The sequence below is a fragment of the Saccopteryx bilineata genome, chromosome 2 (assembly GCF_036850765.1).
Source record: "Saccopteryx bilineata isolate mSacBil1 chromosome 2, mSacBil1_pri_phased_curated, whole genome shotgun sequence".
Taxonomy (NCBI): Eukaryota; Metazoa; Chordata; class Mammalia; order Chiroptera; family Emballonuridae; genus Saccopteryx; species Saccopteryx bilineata.
In genome coordinates, this window is record NC_089491.1 from 233398871 (window position 1) to 233420326 (window position 21456).

General features: G+C 41.7%; 1 protein-coding gene across 2 annotated transcripts in view; it reads left to right on the top strand.

Annotated features, from left to right (window-relative positions):
- The first annotated feature begins 847 nt into the window (after positions 1-847).
- Positions 848-21456, top strand: part of LTN1 (listerin E3 ubiquitin protein ligase 1) — a 57272-nt gene continuing 36663 nt past the window's right edge. For both annotated transcript variants that reach the window (XM_066259585.1, XM_066259584.1), the window contains exons 1-11: positions 848-952; positions 6287-6490; positions 6996-7094; positions 7582-7812; positions 11554-11606; positions 12431-12611; positions 14358-14531; positions 16385-16575; positions 17299-17434; positions 18799-19608; positions 19958-19999. In XM_066259585.1, the coding sequence (XP_066115682.1) occupies positions 911-952; positions 6287-6490; positions 6996-7094; positions 7582-7812; positions 11554-11606; positions 12431-12611; positions 14358-14531; positions 16385-16575; positions 17299-17434; positions 18799-19608; positions 19958-19999 (2163 nt within the window). In that variant the 5' untranslated portion in view covers positions 848-910. The remainder of the gene's footprint in view (positions 953-6286; positions 6491-6995; positions 7095-7581; positions 7813-11553; positions 11607-12430; positions 12612-14357; positions 14532-16384; positions 16576-17298; positions 17435-18798; positions 19609-19957; positions 20000-21456) is intronic.

The following is a 21456-nucleotide window of genomic DNA, read 5'->3' on the forward strand; positions in this document are numbered from 1 at the left end:
CTTGAGAAAGAGAGAGAGAGAAGCATTGATTTTTTGTTCCATTTAATTTTTTTTATTGATTGATTTTTTAGAGAGAGACAGAGAGAGAGAGAAGGGGGAGGAGCAGGAAGCATCAACTCCCATATGTGCCTTGACCAGGCAAGACCAAGGTTTGGAATTGGCGACCTCAGTGTTCCAGGTTGACGCTTTATCCCACTGCGCCACCACAGGTCAGGCCCATTTAATTTTTAATTTTTTTAACTTTTATTTATTGACTTTAGTGAGAGAGGAAGGGAGGGAGGGAGAGGGGGCGAGAGAGAGAGAGAGAGAGAGAGAGAGAGAGAGAGAGAAAGGGAGAATTTAGAGCAAATATTGCCTAGAAAACTTCTCTAATTTTAACAAGGTCTGGGAATCTCGTTTAAAATGCAGACTGATTTGAAAGTCGCGAGTGGGCCTGACAACCTGTGCTTCTAACAAACGCCCAAATGATGCTGACGACTGCATTCTGAAAGGTCTAACACTTCCCCATGTCCCCACAGCCGCTGGTACACGGTTCTATCGCGACCCTTGTGCGAAAACGCCTACCTTCCGCACTTCCCAAGCTTATATCCCTGAGGCCGGAACCAGTCTCGCCTCCCAAGACCGAAAAAGGAGGGATTTGGCGCTACGGTCCCATGCTATTGGGCATGATTGACGTCAGTCATAGATGCGTGACTTTAATTGTGACGTGAGGCCGGCAGGTAGTTTAGGCCGGGCCGGAAGGCAGGAACGCAAGTCGGGACACAAGAAGGCGGGGGGGTGGGGGTGGGTGGAGGAAGTGGAGGGCCGGGGCGGTGTTGGTGTAACTACTTCCGGTATCAGGGCCGGAAGTTGTGGCCCGGCCGTGTCAACTCCGGGGCTGCAGGCTGAGAGTGAGGCAGTCACTGCAACCATGGGCGGGAAGAACAAGCAGCGGACCAAGGGGAACCTGAGGGTGAGCGCAGGGTGGCTGGGCCGACGGGCCAGCGCGTTTCTCGTGGCTGTGGGCGGCGTGTGTGCGTGTGGAGTGTGACCTCCGTGTTCGTCCCTGCCGCGGGCGGTGGCTAAGCAGGTGGCGGAGCTGTGGAGGAGAGGCGCTCCACGCCGTTATGCCCTCACGCTCACTGTTTATTAGTAGATGCTTCAGTGTTCAGCCGGCGGGCGTGCACGGAGGTGGTGGGAAGCGGTCAGACGGAGCCTGCGGGAGACGGGTCCGTGGCTGGGTCTCCGCGCTCCTAGAGTCCGGGGGTCCAGGCCGAAGCACTCGCTCTTGGCGCCGCCTCCTCCGTCCCTGCTGCCCCCACACAGGCCCCTCACGGAGCTTGTACCTTATTTAAACAATGTCCTCAATGTTTTGTTTTTGAAATATTCGGAATACAAGGGTGAAATATTAGTAATGTGCAAGAATATTATAGCGACAACCCACATGTTCTTTATCTAGATTCACCAGTTGTTCATATTTGATCACATTTGCTTTCTCTAAGTATATGTTTTTGTTGAACCATATGGGAATTACAACTTCTAAGTACTTAGTATTGTAAAAATAACGCTATTCTTCTACATAACCCTAATAGTGATATCTTTAGTATAATAGCTGAAATACAGCATTGTGTTCATATTTCTGTAGTCATCTCAATAATGCCCTCTATTACTTTGCTTTTAAATACATTTCAAAAAACATTTAAGATCCAGCCAGGGATCACTTATTCCCTTTAGTTACTTAGATATTGACAGTTTCCCAGCCCCCCTCCTCCGGGTTGTTTTATGGCACAGGTTGGAAAGGTCTAGGATAATTATTTTGCTTAATTTAGATATCTCATTGTTCCTATGGTTAGATTCAGGTTAAACAGTTTTTGACAGGATCATTTCATAGGTGAAGCAATATTTTTCTCAGGAAGTCATAGCAGGGACATATGATACCTATCCCATTGTTGGCGGTATTTGTTTAACCACTTGGTGAAGATAGCTTTTCCCATTGGTTATTAAAGTAACCTTTTAAGTGAGAGTTTGAGACTGGGAATATTCTCTTCTCTTCTACAGACATTCATCTAATGGTTTTAGCATTCTTTATTGGTAATTGCTGGGATCAGTTATTACTATGGTGGTTTAAAAAGTTGTGTTTAATTTTTACAACAGCCCAAATAACAATTTAGCTACAGTTTCCTAATTTTTTTTTAAATTAAGAGGAGGGGAAGTAGTGAGATAGACTCCTGCATGTGCCCCAACCAGAGCCCACCTGGCAGTCCCCATAACTGGCAGATGCTTAAATCAACTGAGCTATCTTCAGCAACTAAGGCCAGCACTTGGACCAACTGAGCTATCTTCAGTGCCTGGCTGCAAGAGGGGAAAAGAGAGAGAAGGGGGAGATGGAGGAGAAAAGAAAACAGATGGTCACTTCTCTTGTGTGCCCTTATTGGGAATCGAACCCTGGATGTCTGCATACAGGGCCAATGCTCTATCCACTGAACCAACCAGCCAGGGCCCAGTTATCTCATTTTAATGATAGTAGTGTGTTCTCCCTCTCAGGAGCAGGCCTACACCTTTCCTGGCCTTCTCCCCCCAGGTGCATTCCTTTACCTTTCTCCTGAGCTCCAAGGGCCCTTTCTATAAGTAAATAAGTAATGGATGGATGGACACATAGATGGTTGGATGGATGGATAGGTAATAATACTGAGGCTTCAAGAAATTAATTTTTCTAAGCTCATGTAACTAGGAAGTTGCAGAGTTGGGATTTTGAGTGGCAGTTATTGATTCAGAAGAAGACTGTATCCTGAATGCTACATATCCAAAGGTGATAAACAAATGTTCCCTGTTCTTGATGATAGGGACAGGTGAGTATACATACAAATAACTATATTAGAGAGTTACGATGAAGGTATAAGTAGAAAGTGGGAGAACAGAAAAGAATTGGGATTAACTTGAGGTAGGCAAATATTGAAAACATGAGTGTGTTTGAAGGATGAGTAGGAGTTTGTCAGACAATGAAAAGGAAGGCGAGGTTTTCAGGTGGAGAGCAAAGATTGTGCGAAGACTGAGTTATGAAAGGGCATAACATATGCAGGGATCCTTGAATTCAATTTGGGACTGGAACAAATTGTGGCAATTCATTTGGGACAAGGGAAGAAAAGAGTTGCAGCAGAACAGACTGGAAACAGTCAAGGCCAGGTGTTGAAAGATCTGCCCTGAGTTTGGCATTATTTTGGTAGACACAAGCCTGTCACCTCAAATACCTCTGGAAGACAGGCACAAAAGAATGGATTAGGTATAGTAGAAGATAATTAACTTCCAGAAATAGAATAAAGGTTCTTGATTTTTTAACTGTGGGTATAAACAGCTAAAATACAGTAGAGTAAGTAATAAGAAACAGTAACTATCGTATATTTTAAACTCAAAGTCAACATTGAATAAAAGATACAATCTGTACATTTAGAAAATAATTTGTGTCTGGCCTGTGGTAGTGCTGTGGATCAAGCATCTACCTGGAATGCTGAGGTTGCTGGTTCAAAACCCTGGGATTGGCCCTGGCCGGTTTGCTCAGCGGTAGAGTGTCGGCCTGGTGTGCAGGAGTCCCGGGTTCGATTCCCGGCCAAGGCACACAGGAGAAGCGCCCATCTGCTTCTCCACCCCCCCCCCTCCTTCCTCTCTGTCTCTCTCAGCCGAGGCTCCATTGGAGCATGGATGGCCCGGGTGCTGGGGATGGCTCTGTGGCCTCTGCCTCGGGCGCTAGAGTGGCTCTGGCTGTGACAGAGCTACGCCCCAGAGGGGCGGAACATCGCCCCCTGGTGGGCATGCCGGGTGGATCCCGGTCGGACACATGCGGGAGTCTGTCTGACTGCCTCCCTGTTTCCAGCTTCAGAAAAATGAAAAAAAAAAACAAAACAAAACTCTGGACTTGCTTGGTCAAGGCACATACGAGAAGCAACTACTAGGAGTTGATGCTTCTTGCCCCCTACCCCCATTTCTCTCTCATTCTCTCTTTCCTCTCTCTAAAATCAATAAATTAAAAAAAATTTTTTTTTAAAGTAAGACTAAAGCCCTGGCCAGATAGTTTGGTTGGTTAAAGCATTGTTCTGAAGCGCAGAGGTTGCCAGTTCAATCCCCAGTCAGGGCACATATAGGAACAGATCTGTGTTTCTGTCTCTGTCTTTCTCTCCCTCTCCTTCTCTTCCTCTCTCTTGTAAAAAAAAAAAAAATCAATAAAATAAACATTAAAAAAAATAGAAAAGTGCCTGACCTGTGGTGGTGCAGTGGATAAAGCGTCGACCTGGAAATGCTTAGGTTGCCAGTTCGAAACCCTGGGTTTGCCTGGTCAAGGCATATATGGGAGTTGATGCTTCCAGCTCCTCCTCCCCCCTTCTCTCTCTCTCTGTCTCTCTCCCTCTCTCTGTCTCTCTCTCTCTGTCTCTCTCCCTCTCTCTCTTCTCTCTAAAAATGAATAAATAAAAATGAAAAAAAAAAATAGAAAAGTAAAATAAAAAATTTTAAAAACAGATGGTTTGTAATGCCATCCTGGACATTGAACTGAGGCATTTTCCTGTTAGGTAACATATTCATTTCTTTCCACAGTTCAAATATTTTCTTTCTCTTACAACTAATCTCTTAACTTTTAGTACTAGGAGACTACTGCATTGAGTATTCATCAACAGACCACTGATTATGGTTCAAAATAGCTTGCATTTCTTTTTTTTTTTTTTTTTTTCATTTTAGAGAGGAGAGGGGGGGGAGAGAGAGAGAGAGAGAGAGAGAGAAGAAACAGAGAGAGAGAAGGGGGGGGGAGCTAGAAGCATCAACTCCCATATGTGCCTTGACCAGGCAAGCCCAGGGTTTCAAACCGGCGACCTCAGCATTTCCAGGTCAACGCTTTATCTACTGCACCACCACAGGTCAGGCCTGATTTTTATATTTATAATAATAATGTAATTTGTAACCACTTTAGCCCAAAGAGATTAGGTTAGGTTTTGAGTATGTGGTATGGAGTATTCTGTCCTTAACTCCCTGTCTGGAAACAGCTATCGTTAGACTTGTTTCATGGAGGTTGCTTAATAAATATTTGTTGTATGAATGGAAGAATGAAAAGATGTGTAATCCATTTTTGATTTTTTATTATTTATTTATTTATTTTTTTTTTTTCTTTTCCATTTTTCTGAAGCTGGAAACAGGGGGAGACAGTCAGACAGACTCCCGCATGCGCCCAACCGGGATCCACCCTGCACGCCCACCAGGAGCGATGCTCTGCCCACCAGGGGGCGATGCTCTGCCCATCCTGGGTGTCGCCATGTTGCGACCAGAGCCACTCTAGCGCCTGAGGCAGAGGCCACAGAGCCATCCCCAGTGCCCGGGCCATCTTTGCTCCGATGGAGCCTTGGCTGCGGGAGGGGAAGAGAGAGACAGAGAGGAAAGCACGGCGGAGGGATGGAGAAGCAAATGGGCGCTTCTCCTGTGTGCCCTGGCCGGGAATCGAACCCGGGTCCTCCGCACGCTAGGCCGACGCTCTACCGCTGAGCCAACCGGCCAGGGCCATTTATGATTTTTTACATCATTACATAGTACACATGTATATACTTTTAAAAAATTAATTAAGCATTAATTCTTAGTTGCATCACTTTAGCTGCTCATTTATTGCTTCTCATATGTGCCAGGGGGCTCCATCACAGAGCCAGTGATCCCTTGCTCAAGCTAGTGGCCTTGGGCTTCAAGCCAGTGATATTTGGGCTCAAGTCAGTGACCATGGGATCATGCTGATGATTCCATGCTCAAGCTGGCAGCCCCACGCTCAAGTTGGTGAGCATGCACTCAAGCTGGATGAGTCCACACACTCAAGCCGGAGACCTTGGGGTTTTGAACCTGGGACCTCAGCGTCCCAGGTCAATGCTTCCTCCACTGCACAAGTCAGGCTACATACTATTTATATAGAAGTTGGAAATAAACATTTTATGAAACAGTGCTTAGGCTTACCATACGTGATGCATTCTCTGATTTTAAATACTTTATTTTATGTCTTTAAAATGCTGTCTTTAAATGACCCAGTATTTTATGTCTTTAAAATGACCCATTAACTCAATATCCTGAGCCACTTGTGGATTGTACCCAGTTTAAAAAAACATTTTTTGATTGTTAGGAAATCAGAAAATAGCTCATAGGATCATTATTGTTAACTTCTTGGTAACAGAAACATTCATCTTTGGGGAACAGGCTACTGTGGCAATTATCAAGAAATTATTCTAAAGAACTCAGTTAAATTTTGAACTCTTCTTGGACTCTGACACATATTTCTCTCCTTTCTTACCAGCCTTCAAACAGTGGCCGAGCTGCAGAACTTCTTGCCAAGGAACAGGGAACCGTGCCTGGATTTATTGGATTTGGAACATTTCAGAGTGACCTAGGCTATGTTCCTGCTGTTCAAGGAGCTGAAGAAATAGACAGTCTTGTGGATTCTGATTTCCGAATGGTGCTGCGGAAACTTTCTAAGAAGGATGTCACGACAAAATTAAAAGCAAGTTTTATTGTTTTCATAAAAAATAATTAAGATAATCCTTTCATTAAAATATCATTGGCATATTTTATGTAAAGAAAAATGAATCATCGGTAATCATTTCTCATACAGCTGTACTTTTTTCTGATGTGGAGGCTTCTGCACATGAAGCATATTGTACTTCCCTTCTAGATGGTAGGTTAGTGTGTTGCTCAGTACTTTTTTGAACCACTTTGGATTTCTGGCTGTATAGTTTCTTCCCGTTGGTTAGACAATCTAATTGGACCCTGTAATTTTAAGTGGGATTTTTTTGTTTGTATGTATTTTATTTTAAAAAAAACAATAAAAAATTTTCTACCATAGAAGCCTGTAAAGGAACTCTTCACATTATTCCCATGTGGCACAAACAGAAGCAGTGTATTCTCCCATTACCTAAAATAGACGAAGCTTCTAGAACCGAATAAATATAAGCGTTAACCAATGTTATGGCTGTTGGTCCTTAACAGTGTTAATCATTTACTTTTAGGCTATGCAAGAATTTGGAACCATGTGTACGGAGAGAGACACAGAGATTGTAAAAGGGGTTCTTCCATACTGGCCAAGAATTTTTTGCAAAATTTCACTTGTGAGTATTAAGACTGTACTAGCTTATTTCTGTTGTGTATTTTTGGGTTGAAGTTATGGGAACTGTCTGATCTCTATGACATGTTTGGTGACGATGTGAAATGTTATGTCAGTATTATTATGAGATTGGATCATTCTGGGTTGTATGAAGTGTACAGGGAGCCTGTGTTTTCAAAAATTAGGTCAGAATTTCCCAGATGCTCTCCAGTCACAATAAATTTTAGCACTTTCTTTATATATTTGCTACAGAAAAATGAGAATCATTTAATTGTTTAAGGCCTGGCCTTGACTATCTTTCATACAGTTCTTATTTCATTGGGAGAAGGGGAAAAGGAAAAATTGATCAATTACTTCACATAGTTACTGGTTTTAGTTTAGCTCTGTACATAGTTGAATTCTTATTAATAAGTCATTGTAGCATATCCAGAAATATCTGTATTTGTTTTAATGGGCTAAAGCTATTTTAAACCATATTATACTTCCACTAGGACCATGACCGTCGGGTTCGAGAAGCCACACAGCAAGCCTTTGAAAAACTTATCCTCAAAGTTAAGAAACACCTGGCTCCTTATTTAAAAAGTTTAATGGGCTATTGGCTCATGGCTCAGTGTGACACATACTCACCAGCCGCATCTGCCGCAAAAGATGCCTTCGAAGCGGCTTTCCCTCCCAGCAAGCAGCCTGAAGCCATAGCATTTTGTAAGGAAGAGATTACAAGTGTAAGTTCTTGAAACTATTTCCTGTTTTTTTCTTAAATCTTTAAGCCTTAAATCTTTAAGCAGGGTCCCCAAACTTTTTACACAGGGGGTCAGTTCACTGTCCCTCAGACCGTTTTGAGAGCCGCCACATACAGTGCTCCTCTCACTGACCACCAATGAGAGAGTTGCCCCTTCTGGAAGTGCGGTGGGAGCTGGATAAATGGCCTCAGGGGGCCACATTGCCGCCCGCGGGCTGTAGTTTGGGGACGCCTGCTTTAAGGGATAGTAGGCATATCGCGATGACAGCTCTGTCACCTGGTATTATGAGAAAGTGTGTAAAATATTTCCAGTGAAAGATTGGCTCTTTAAAATTGTTCATGTTGCATTTTAAATATAATTAACATGTTGGGTTGGATCTTTTTAAATTATTTAAATTTTCCATTTTTAATTTATCCTATTACTTAAAAATTTAGATATATGGTTTATAAAATATAGTTTTAAAAATACATCTAAAAATTCAATCTAAACTTATTTTACCTCATTTCATATTAATACATGTTTACAGAGCTACTTCACTCTTTTTGCTGGAGCTCTGGTATTCCTTTATATAGATATACAGCAGTTTAGTTAACTTTTTAAAAATACATTTATAGTTTTACCCTGATTTTTTTATTATTACACTGCTCACAAAAATAAGGATATTTTATCACTTCATACTCATTTTTAAACATCCCCTAATTTTTGTGAGCAGTATATTGTAACAAACATTGCTTTAGTGAACATTCTTTTTTTTAAGATTTTCATTTTAGAAGGGAGAGAGACGGTAGGGAGGAGCAGGAAGCATCAACTCCTGTATGTGCCTTGGCCAAGCAAGCCCAGGGTTTCAAACCAGTGACCTCAGAGCTCCAGGTTAACACTTCATTCATTGTACCACCATAGGCGAGTCATAGTGAACATTCTTTTTTTTTTTTTTAATTTATTTTTTACAAAGACAGAGAGTGAGTCTGAGAGAGGGATAGACAGGGACACACAGACAGGAACGGAGAGAGATGAGAAGCATCAATCACCAGTTTTTCATTGCGCGTTGCAACACCTTAGTTGTTCATTGATTGCTCTCCCATACATGCCTTGACTGCGGGCCTTCAGCAGACTGAGTAACCCCTTGCTGGAGCCAGCGACCCTGGGTTCAAGCTGGTGGGCTTTTGCTCAAACCAGATGAGCCCGCGCTCAAGCTGGCGACCTTGGGGTCTCAAACCTGGGTCCTCTGCATCCCAGTCGGACGCTCCATCCACTGTGCCACTGCCTGGTCAGGCGTGAACATTCTTGAATACATCTCTTTATACCTTGTGGTAATGATAATTACCACCACTTTTAGTTACCATTTGTTGGGTCAAAGAACAAAAAGATTTCCTTTTTTTTTTTTTTTTTTTGGTGAGAGAGACAGGAAGGGAGAGGAATGAGATGAGAAGCATCAACTCATAGTTGTGGCACATTAGTTGTTCATTGATGGCTTTCTCATATGTTCCTTGACCAGGGGGCTCCAGCTGAGCCAGTGACCTCTTGCTCAAGCTGGTGACCATGGAATCATGTCTATGATTCTGTGCTCAAGCTGGCAACCCTGGAGTTTCGAACCTGGGTGCTCATCATCCCAGACTGATGCTCTATCCATTGTGCCACCACCTGGTTTGAGCATTTAAAATTTTCATAAATACTGGTAAATTACTCTTCCAATGGAAGGCCATACAAATCTATACTTCCATTAAGACATATGAAAGTTTCTTTAACTTTCAGCCAACACTTTTACCAGACTGGTATCAGCCATAACTTTTGTGACTTTCAGTTTATCTGCATCTAGCACTGTTTTCCTTACTTCTTTCCTCCTTTTTGCTGTTTCTGAGATATGGACAAAAAAAACCAGATGACCAAACTTAATCTTACATGAAGAAATAGAAATGGATGTACTGTGAGTGAGGAAGGAATTGAAAAATATTTAAATGTGTTGTTGCATTCATTCCTTTGTGTAGAGCTGCACTGTTTCCATAGGCCCTGTGTCTGTTCGTCTCTCCCTTTTTCTTTTCAGTTCACCTCCTTCTGGTTTCCCGTTATCCTTTACACTCTTGGACTCCAGGACTGTTCATGATCTGGGCCCTTCCCCCTGTACCTCTCCCACTCATGCACACGTATGTGGTCTCCTCCCCATTTAGGTTCTTGGTTCTTCTGTTCTTCATTTCTCAGGTGTGTCAAGCTTGTCTTTTTAGGGAGAGGAATTTATGTCTTTAATGATCTTTTCACAGGGATTTTTTCTAATCCTACTGCAGGTATATTCAAATATCAAGTGGTAACTGTTAAAGTGAAGTGTCATGAGTTTGGACACTAAGAGTTGTAGAAAATGGATTTTGTGACAACTGATTTGGCTGTTCACAGTTTATGTTTGTTTGTTTGTTACTGGCTTTGTAATGATGGATAACTGATCACTGAACATGTGGGTTATTTCCTCTATATTATTTCCCCTTTAGTTCTGTGTTGCAGTTTATTACAGATGCTGGGTTTGAACTTTCCCAAATACAAAACCAACTTATTAGAGAGGAGTTAGGAAAATGAAGATCAAAATACCAAACTTATAGACAGTATAATATGCATTCTAGTTCTCCATTGAGGTTTTCAGTCACATTGTCTATGGACTGTATATTGTTCTGTCTATAATAACATGGGCTCTCGGTGATACCTTTGAATTCCAGGCCCCTGTTCCATTAGTTAGGTGTGTGACCTTGGACAAGTTTCTGTACCTCCATTTCCTCATCTGTTAAAGTGGGAATTACCTTGTCCTTCATTGAGTTGTTGTAAGGATTTAGGTAATGCGTGAAATGTGCTCAAAGCATTATCTGGCATGTGGGAAAGCTCAGTAAATGTTAGGTTTTGTTATTGCTGATAATGCTGGAACAGTGTTCTTGCTAGTATTTTATCCCAGAAGTAGGCACAGTGATCCAATCTTTTTTTTTTTTTTTTTTTTTTGGTGACAGACAGATAGGGACAGACAGACAGGAAAGAAGAGATGAGAAGCATCAATTCTTTGTTGCAGCACCTTAGTTGTTCATTGATTGCTTTCTCATATGTGCCTTGACTGGGGGTATACAGCAGACCAAGTGACCTTCCCTTGCTCAAGCCAGCGACCTTGGGCTCAAGCTGGTGAACCTTGCTCAAACCAGATGAGCCCGTGCTCAAGTCAGTGACCTCGGGGTTTCGAACCTGGGTCCTCCATATCCCAGTCCAATGCTCTATCCACTGCGCCACCACCTGGTCAGGCCTGACCCAGTCTTTCAGATGGAATCTAGACATTCCTGTGTAACAGGGCAGAGCACAACTTGTGTTCTTCTCTATGAGCAGGGGGTGCTGAAAAGGAGGGGAAAGGAAAGCAGAGCCCGATTTCTCTCCCTGATTTACTAATCAGGTGGTCCATCCAGTTCACCACTGTGACCAAGAAGAGGGGAGAAGCTGGAGGTCAGGAGTGTTTAGGGGCGAGGCATCTTGATGGAACCTTCAGATGTTTGGAGAAGTTCCCTACCCTTAGAACCCCTGTAGCACCCTCTGGGGATGGTAGGGAAAGAAAAGTAGGCAAAGTTCAAACCTTTTAGTTTTGCTAATTAATTTAGCTCTTGTTTATGGAAAAGGAGTAAAAATTTTTAGGTAAGATGAGGATTGCTCTATCTGATCACTTTTGGTGACTCAATAAAATCTCAAGGCTCGGGATTTTCTTTTCTGCAGGTGCTGCAGGATCATCTAATAAAAGAAACTCCTGATTCACTCAGTGACCCACAGTAAGTTGTATCTATGTAACTCATGATGAGGATCTGTTTCACTCATGGATCATAAGGTGATCATTTTAATGTGACATATTTAGAAGGGATGCTAAATGCAGAGATGAGAATATTTAACATCGTGCTATGTGCCAGGTGCTTGTTGTCAGTCGTCCTGTTTAAGTTGAATTATCTGGGAACCACAGACTTGGTTCTTTTGCAAAGAAGTGCTTTTAGATTTTTGCCACTTCTTGACAGTCATAGCAGGAAATATTTTAAAGTTTTTTTTTTTATTTAAGATTTTATTTATTTATTATAGAGAAGGGGAGGGAGGAGCAGGAAGCATCAACTCCCATATGTGCCTTGACCAGGCAAGCCCAGGGTTTCGAACCGGCAACCCCAGTATTTCCAGGTTGACGCTTTATCCACTGCGCCACCACAGGTCAGGCGCAGGAAGTATTTTAAGGTGGTTAAAAATAGTTGAAGAGCTCTGATTCTCAAATGTCTCCATTATTTTTATTATGTCCTCATCAAACTGTTCAGCGTCCATAGGGGATATAATCTTAGATGCATCGGTCCATTCCCTGGGCCCATCCAGTTAACTGCTGCTGAGAGCAGTGGCCTAGCACACTTACCTCAGGCCATGACTTTCACCTGGTATTATGTGCTGACTATGTGATTAAAATCTGTGAATGTTTGTGTTTGGGGGCCGTTTGGCACAGGAAGAACAGAGTGTAGGAATAAAGGTAGATATTTCATGATAAGACATTTAAAATAGAAGTTCTAAATATGTAGTTTGGCTTACACTCAATCCTTATATGTATTATTTTTCTTTTCTCAATAAGAACTGTTCCAGAGCAAGAGAGAGAAGCTAAATTCTATCGGGTGGTAACTTGTTCCTTGTTGGCATTAAAGAAATTGCTTTGCCTCTTACCTGATAATGAGCTTGAGTCTCTGGAGGAAAAATTTAAGTCTCTTCTATCACAGAATAAATTTTGGAAGTATGGAAAACACAGTATACCTCAGGTATCTTAATCTTTTTATTTTAGGACATTTCTCTGATGCCCCCCCCCCCAATTTGTTAGTTTATGCTTCATCATTATTCTTTTGTTTAAAACTCTACAAATACATCTTTGTGGTGGGACTGAATTGCCTCTCTTACCAGAATGTTACTATATTTTTACTTTTTTATTTAACTGTGGGCTTTAGATCCAGAGTTGAATTATTATACTCCTCCATTCCTCGCACCTTAAAATTGTTGGTGTGTACAAGGCTATTCTCATTTAATGTACGGCATTTATTTTTTCCCTCCTGTTTCTGTCTCCATCCTCCACCTCCACCAGCTGACTATTCTAAATGAGCTTAATGTATATCCTTCTGTATGTATAGTTGATTCTCGTTATTTGTGATCCTTATGTTCCGTAGAGTTCCTGTCCCCATGAACACGAAATTAGTGAATACTTAAGCATTGCTCTCAGAGGGGTGAAATAGAGGATTAGGTTCTTGGGACCTCTTGTCACAATATTTCTGTCACTTGGTTAATACTTAACCTTGTTTTTTTTTATTTAAAGACACCTTATTTAATATATATTATTTATTCATTAACATGGAACTCGTGGACAATAGCAGTCGAAGTCATGCCAGAACGGAGCTTCTCAAACACAAATTCTCTGTTAGGCACATCACAGCCTTCTTGCATGTGTTTTAAATTCACAGAAGTGGTATTATGTTGTGTTTCATTCCATTTATAGCTTTATACTTAATACTTTTTCAAAAGCACTAAAATACTTTGAACCCATCTATTCTATGTGTATGTGATCCACGGCTTCTGAGTGTTGTGCAGTATTCAGAAGTATGCCTCTGTTCCTCTTACCTGCCCGTCCTCCAGTGATAGATACCCTGACTCGTCCAGTACCTCACCCCCACAATCAACATCTTAATTTATGTATCCTCAGATCTGTGAGAGTTTATTTTTCTGAAAACTTCTCAGTTGCTGAGTCAAGGATAAATGTATGCGTACTTAATTTTCTTTCTTTTTTTTTTGTATTTTTCTTAAGCTGGAAACGGGGAGGCAGTCAGACAGACTCCCGCATGCGCCCAACCGGGATCCACCCGGCACGCCCACCAGGGGGCGATGCTCTGCCCATCCGGGGCGTCGCTCTATTGCGACCAGAGCCACTCTAGCGCCTGGGGCAGAGGCCAAAGAGCCATCCCCAGCGCCCGGGCCATCTTTTGCTCCAGTGGAGCCTCGGCTGTGGGAGGGGAAGAGAGAGACAGAGAGGAAGGAGAGGGGGAGAGGTGGAGAAGCAGATGGGCGCTTCTCCTGTGTGCCCTGGCCGGGAGTCGAACCCGGGACTTCCGCACGCCAGGCCGATGCTCTACTACTGAGCCAACCGGCCAGGGCCCGTACTTAATTTTCTAAAGCAGTGCTAGATTGTCACCTGAATAGCTATTACTCCAAACTCCATGTAACTTTGTGCTGCTAGTATGCTTGTAGGAATAACCCAAGGGCTACCTGCAGGGTTTTAGCACTAGAGAGGATTTGTGTTTTCTTCAGCCAGAGAATGGAAAGTTGAGTTCTTTCTGCTTTTACTTTTGGTGTGGTAATTCCTAATGTCTTTTCAGTCATTTTTTAAAAGATTTTTTTGTAGCTCTTTTAGTTTTTTTTAATGAGAGGGTTAGCATGACTGACCTATCTGCCCTTACCATAGGTAAAAGCTTATTATAATTTTACTTTGCTTTAATTTATTCAGCTTCTGTTTTTCCTTTTAGATCCGCTCAGCTTATTTTGAGTTAGTTTCTGCTTTGTGCCAGCGTAGCCCACAGTTGATGATAGATGAAGCATCAAGAGTGAGCTCATCGGTTCTACTAAGCATTGATGACAGTGACCCCGTTGTGTGCCCTGCTCTCTGGGAAGCTGTGCTGTACACACTTACAACTATTGAGGTATGTAAGAGAGGTACGTTTAGTGCATTTGAGAACACTTGTTGTACAGAGAGCCTTAGGTTTTAACATACACTGCTCACAAAAATTAGAGGATCAGGGAATGTACAGATACTCCAGTACTTTCAGCCTTTTGTATAGTGCATTTCACCAATGAAATAAAAGTTCGTTTTGCATCTCATTTGAATAACCGAACAACTTTCTTTGACTTGTCTTTTGCTTTTCTGATGTTCTTGTTTAATTAAAAAAAAAATCAGGCCCTGGCCGGTTGGCTCAGCGGTAGAGCATTGGCCTGGCGTGCGGGGGACCCGGGTTCGATTCCCGGCCAGGGCACATAGGAGAAGCGCCCATTTGCTTCTCCACCCCCACCCCCTCCTTCCTCTCTGTCTCTCTCTTCCCCTCCCGCAGCCAAGGCTCCATTGGAGCAAAGATGGCCCGGGCGCTGGGGATGGCTCCTTGGCCTCTGCCCCAGGCGCTAGAGTGGCTCTGGTTGCGGCAGAGCGACACCCCGGAGGGGCAGAGCATCGCCCCCTGGTGGGCAGAGCGTCGCCCCTGGTGGGCGTGCCGGGTGGATCCCGGTCGGGCGCATGCGGGAGTCTGTCTGACTGTCTCTCCCCGTTTCCAGCTTCAGAAAAATACAAAAAAAAAAAAAAAAAAAAATCAGGCCCTGGCCGGTTGGCTCAGTGGTAAAGCGTCGGCCTGGCATGCAGGAGTCCCGGGTTCGATTCCCGGCCAAAACACACAGGCGAAGCGCCCATCTGCTTCTCCACCCCTCTCCCTCGCCTTCCTCTCTGTCTCTCTCTTCCCCTCCCGCAGCCAAGGCTCCATTGGAGCAAAGTTGGCCCGGGTTCTGAGGATGGCTCTGTGGCCTCTGCCTCAGATGCTAGAATGGCTGTGGTTGCGACAGAGCAACGCCCCTTGGTAGGCATACTGGGTGGATCTCGGTCAGGCGCATGCGGGAGTCTGTCTGACTGCCTCCCCATTTCCAACTTCGGAAAAATACAAAAAAAAAATCAGCCTGACCAGGAGGTGGCGCAGTGGATGGAGCATCGGACCAGGATGCAGAGGACTCAGGTTCGAAACCCCAAGGTTGCTGGTTTGAGTGTGGGCTCATACAGCTTGAGTGTGGGCAGAGGTAGCTAGCTTGAAGCCCAAGGTCACTGGCTTGAGCAAGGGGTCACTCGCTGTGCTGTGGCCTCCCAGTCAAGGCACATATGAGAAAGTAATCAATGAACAACTAAGGGAGCCTCAACAAAGAAGAATTGATGCTTCTCCTTTCTCTCCCTATCTGTCCCTGTCTGTTCCTCTCTCTGTCTCTTTCTCTGAGTCTGTCACAAAAATAAAAATAAATACTTTCTTTTTATATTGCTTCATATTCATTTTGAAATATCCCCTAATTTTTATGAGCAGTATGTAAAACTTACTGGAAAAATGCTTCTTTGGAAATAAAATATTGAATCCAAATCTTGGTATAAATCTTAAACTGACTCTAAAATGACAAAGAGTTTTTCTTTTAAGTTCAGCCAGTAGTATTTATTCTTATGTGGACTATTTACGTCAGCATATCTGAATCCTATACTTAAGAGTAAATACTACTGTCCCTAAAAGAAGGCAACTTTTATAGTGATATTTTAAGTTAAATAATTATTTCTGATGAATATTATCCTGGAATTATGTGGGATACATGATTACTAGATGTAAAAAATTTCTATGACTTCAGAGTTTTAGTTTTATTGTCAGTGAGAGGTGTTAGCCTCTGTAGGTAGAATACTTGGTTTTTATTTTTGAGACCAGTCTGTTTTTTCTTGATTAGGAAAAGTATGTTTATGGTCTATTATAATATTTTCTTTGGTTAGGACTGTTGGCTTCATGTAAATGCAAAAAAAAGTGTGTTTCCCAAGCTGTCAGCTGTGGTTCGTGAAGGTGGTCGAGGTCTGGCTACTGTCATATATCCTTATCTTCTGCCATTTATCAGCAAGCTCCCTCAGTCCATCACAGATCCAAAGTTGGACTTCTTCAAAAATTTCCTCACCTCTCTAGTTGCAGGGTAAGGAATTTAAATTCTTGATCTTTAAAGCAAAAGAGATTTTTCTTGTTTTCTTGATGGGTAGAGTGATATATACATTATTGTCTGTCTGTCTTAAATTTCCCCCAGATTATTTTGCTGTTCATTAAACACTTTTCAGGTTTTTAGAGAATTAAATTGGAATATTTCTCTTGGATACTTTGAAGGCGGCAGTGGTAGTATACAGAAGAAAAAGGGATAAGTATGGAAAGACCTGTAGGTGACAATAGGCCATTTTTAAAAAGGAGCCATTTTATTTGTATGTTAATAAATACAAATGCAGAAATGAACCAATGAAGTGTCTAAAACTTATATAAGTTTAAAGTCACACCTAAAAAATTATTTTAGTGTATTTGTTGAACTTAATAAATAAGATACCTAGTTTTATTAATGATTTAAAATTTTTTTATTTGGTTATTAAGTCCTGTCTTTGAAATTTATAGTTGCATTGGTTCATGAATAGAAAATAAATGTTAAAAATTTTTTGACACATTTTTGAAAATAGGTTTTTTTCCCACAGTTCTTCAGGTTAACATTCTAGTCAGGCTGTATTTTTGTTGTTTGTTCTTACTTTTAGTTTAAGAATTTTATTTTTAAAAATCCTCTTACTTTGGCATGACACCTTTTCTATGACTGTTTTATTATCTGAGTTGCTTATATTCTTTTTGATGAAAGAGTAAGCCATAGTTATTTATTATTTCTTAGACTGTCAACAGAGAGAGTCAAAACCAGTTTCTCCGAGTGCTCAGCAGTGGTATCTGCTTTTTTTGAATGCCTACGTTTTATAATGCAACAAAACTTAGGTGAGGAAGAGATTGAAGAGATGCTCATCAATGATCAGGTATTTATGGTGTCAAAGTCATCAGTGCTTTTCCACACTGACAGTAAAGAATCAAGCTCGGCCCTGGCTGGTTGGCTCAGTGGCAGAGCATCAGCCTGGCATTCAGGAGTCCCGGGTTCGATTCCCAGCCAGGGCACACAGGAGAAGCGCCCATCTGCTTCTCCACCCCTCCCCCTCTCTGTCTTTCTCTTCCCCTCCCGCAGCCAAGGCTCCATTGGAGCAAAGTTGGCCCAGGCGCTAAGGATGGCTCTGTGGCCTCTGCCTCAGGCGCTAGAATGGCTCTGGTTGCAACAGAGTGATGCCCCAGATGGGCAGAGCATCTCCCCCTGGTGGGTGTGCCAGGTGGATCCTGGTCAGGCGCATGCGGGAGTCTGTCTGACTGCCTTCCCGTTTCCAACTTCAGAAAAATACAAAAAAAAAAAAAAGAATCAAGCTCATTGTGTCCCAGTCCCATTTTTATTAGCCTCTTCATAAAGATTTCACAGTTGCTAGTATAGTGGTATAATATCATCATTCCTGAGGACTGGTTTCTGGATGGAGAAACCCTGACTGCTTTAGAGAGTTGAAATGCAGAACAGATTTTAGAAAAGATGCTATTTGTGATCTTTGTATTTAGTTTAATGCAGTGATCACCTGGCCTGTGGTGGCTCAGTGGATAGAGCGTTGACCTGGAACACTGAGGTTGCCTGTTTGAGACCCTGGGTTTTACCCGGTCAATGTACATGTAAGACACAACGAACAACTAAAGTGAAGCAGCTATAAGCTGGTGCTTCTTGCTATCCCTCTCCTTTCTGTGTAAAATCAATAAATAAAATCTTAAAATAATTCAGCAAATATCTTACTACTATTAAAATATTCAAGTACATATATCCTTTGTGAAGAGTTGTACATGGCCTTTAGGTCTAGTGATGAGAGTAGGTTCTGTAATATGGCTTCTGTGTTAGGAAATTAATGAAATATAAGCCCAGATCCTACCTGGTGTGTCAGATAGTTAACTTTTCTTACCTTTGTACTTTTAAGTAAAAGGGTTCTGAATTCTATGGGTCCTCTGTTTCTTTCATATTGACTTAGAAAAATAGCAAAAAACTGAATAATTTCAGAAGATACAGAGAAAACTGTGTTATTTGTTAATGACCAATAATCTTGGTCAATTATATCAGAAAAACAATGTAATTCAGGGATAGTACAGTGAAATCACTAAGCTCTGTATATGATATGAAATGATTTTCAAGTTCACTCTACAGAGTTCTGGAGGGGAAATCCATGTTTTTTATTAAATGTGGAAATTAATGTAGTTTTACAAATACCTTGTTAAAACTTTACTTCCCCTGAAAACTATCCTTCTATTTCACCTTCTCTTTCAGTTGATTCCTGTGATTGACGCAGTTCTCAAAGACCCAAGATTGCAAGATGGGCAACTATTTGACTACTTAGCAGAAACGTTAAGTTCTTGGGAAGTCAAAGCAGATGTGGAAAAAGATGATAAAATGGCTCACAACTTGGAGAAAGTGCTACTAAATTTCTGGGAAAGACTATCAGAGATCTGTTTCAAGAAAATCAATGAGCCAGAAGCTGATGTTCAGTGTGTTGTGGGCGTATCTAACCTATTACAGGTCCTTCAAAAGCCTGAGAGCTCATTAAAGTCAAATAAAAAAAAAGTTGGTAAGGTTAGATTTGCTGACGAGATGCCTGAAAGTAATGAAGAGAATGGAAAATGTGTCTCCTCAGAAGGAGAGACCAGTGAGGGCTGTGAATTAGTGGCCAAACCTCCTCTCTCCCATAACTGCTCAGCCCATATATCCCCACTGCGGAAGAAACCTCTGGAAGACTTAGTCTGCAAACTAGCAGAAATGAGTATTAACTATGTCAATGAACAAAAGTCGGAGCAACATCTAAGGTTTCTTTCCACTCTACTCAATTCCTTCTCTTCAACCCGTGTATTTAAGATGCTGCTAGGCCCTGAAAAGCAGAGTATCGTCAAATCCAAACCTCTCACAATAGCCAAACTTGTGCAAAAAAATTCCGCAGTGCAGTTTTTATATCAGAAACTAGTCGGTTGGCTAAATGAAGACCAATGGAAGGAAGCTGGTTTCTTGGTAGACATTTTGTACAGTGCCCTCCATTGCTGTGCTAATAATAAAGAAAGAAAAGATATTTTGGATGATCTAACTGAGGTATTACCTTTATATATCTTTTCAGATTGTAATGGATTTTACTGGTACACTGATTGCAGATAAGTAGAGTGAGTCCTGTGGGAGTGACGTTTGACTGTGAATGTCACTTTAAAGACAAGCAGTATATTGATTGTGGTTTGGGAAGTGTGTGAGTCTTCCATGTAGGTGGTCAGTAAATACTTGAGCATGAGGAAAGCTTGGTAATGAAAGGGTGATTGCATTTAGTCATGCTCTAAGTTGGACTAGCTGAAAAAGTTTTATTTTTGCAGTGGTTACACAGTTACTTCATTTACTTGAAAGTGTTTACTATTCTGTCCAGTTTTGTTTCTGACTCTTTCTCCTCTTCCAGGTGGATCTGAAATGGAATTTGGTTCTTCAGATCATTGAAAAGGTATCTTGGGGCTTTTTTTATTTTTCTTTTTATATTTATGGGTACAGAAAAATGAAAACCACAGTGATGGTAACACACTGGCATGTGGTCAGGCATCTGTGTTAGGGTACATCCTCATTAGTATAACTTCCCATAATTTGGGAAGACATTTGGTGCCTGCCTTTTTGTAGTATTTTCCTGGGCAGGAGTATCGGGGAGAAGTGGACAGGCTCTGGGAAACCCAGTGTTTCTTTGCCAGCAAGTAACAAAGGGAGAGGTGACATTTTAGTTTTTAAATGAAGGCTACAGGTTTCTACTCTTGTTTTAGTTACTTTTTTTTTTATAGAAATGGATTGAGTGGTTCTAGCTTTGGCTAGAACACATCAGGAGGCCTGACCTGTGGTGGCGCAATGGGTAAAGTGTTGACCTGGAATGCTGAGGTCGCCAGTTCAAAACCCTGGGCTTACCCAGTCAAGGCACTTATGGGAGTTGATGCGTCCTGCTCCTTCCTCTTCTCTCTCTCTCTCTCTCTCTCTCTCTCTCTCTCTCTCAATGAATAAATAAAATATAAAAAAAAACCACATCAGGAAATTGTTGGCCCAACTCTGGAATACTGTGTAGGCAAATCAGAGTCTCCTAGCTTTGATGGCCACTTGACTCAGTAAGAAAATTAGTGATAAGAGTAATGAAATCAAGGAACATTAACAATTTGTAAAGTTAAAAACATAGCTCAAGTATTCTTTCGTATTAAAGGTATAAATAATATAACTAACACCTTTCCAACCATAGAAATGTGACTTGCTACCTAAAAATTTTTAAGTTTTACACAGAAAACTCTTTAATTTGTGAGTTTTATCCCTATATTTATAATTATGGTACAAAATATAACAAAATTTACCATTTTGACCATCGTTTCTGAGTGTGCAGTTCAGTTGCGTTCCCTGTACTACCATCTTTGTGCAGCCAGTTTCCAGAGCTTTCTCATCTTATAAAACTGAAACTCTTATCCATCAAACAGTAACTCTCCATTGTTCTGTGGGAAATAACTTATTAGGCAGATCTTTTGCATTAGCTTATCTAGTACCTTCTGTGCCTGTAGGTGGGCTACATGGAAAGCCAAACTAAGAGGAAGCTCTTGATAAGTCAGGGACCAGAGTACAGGGGTTAGAAATTGGATAAGAGAACAATGCATCCATTTCCAGCTTAGCAATGTACCTGCCCTTGTCATTACTGGTGTTGGGAAGACTGTCCTTCTGGACAGTGTTTGCCTCCTACATGTCCATGAATAACCAGCTTCTCATCTCCTTGACCTGGTCTGATTCCTTTTGTAGATTAAATGTTAAAACATTGAGAAATTGGACTTCATGTGTTGCTGACCTGAAATACATTTTAGTCAGAAAATTATTTTCTGGATTCTGTAGGATTCTATTGAAAAATAGATTGGTTTTATTTGGTAAACTATTTTAGGAAAACCAATT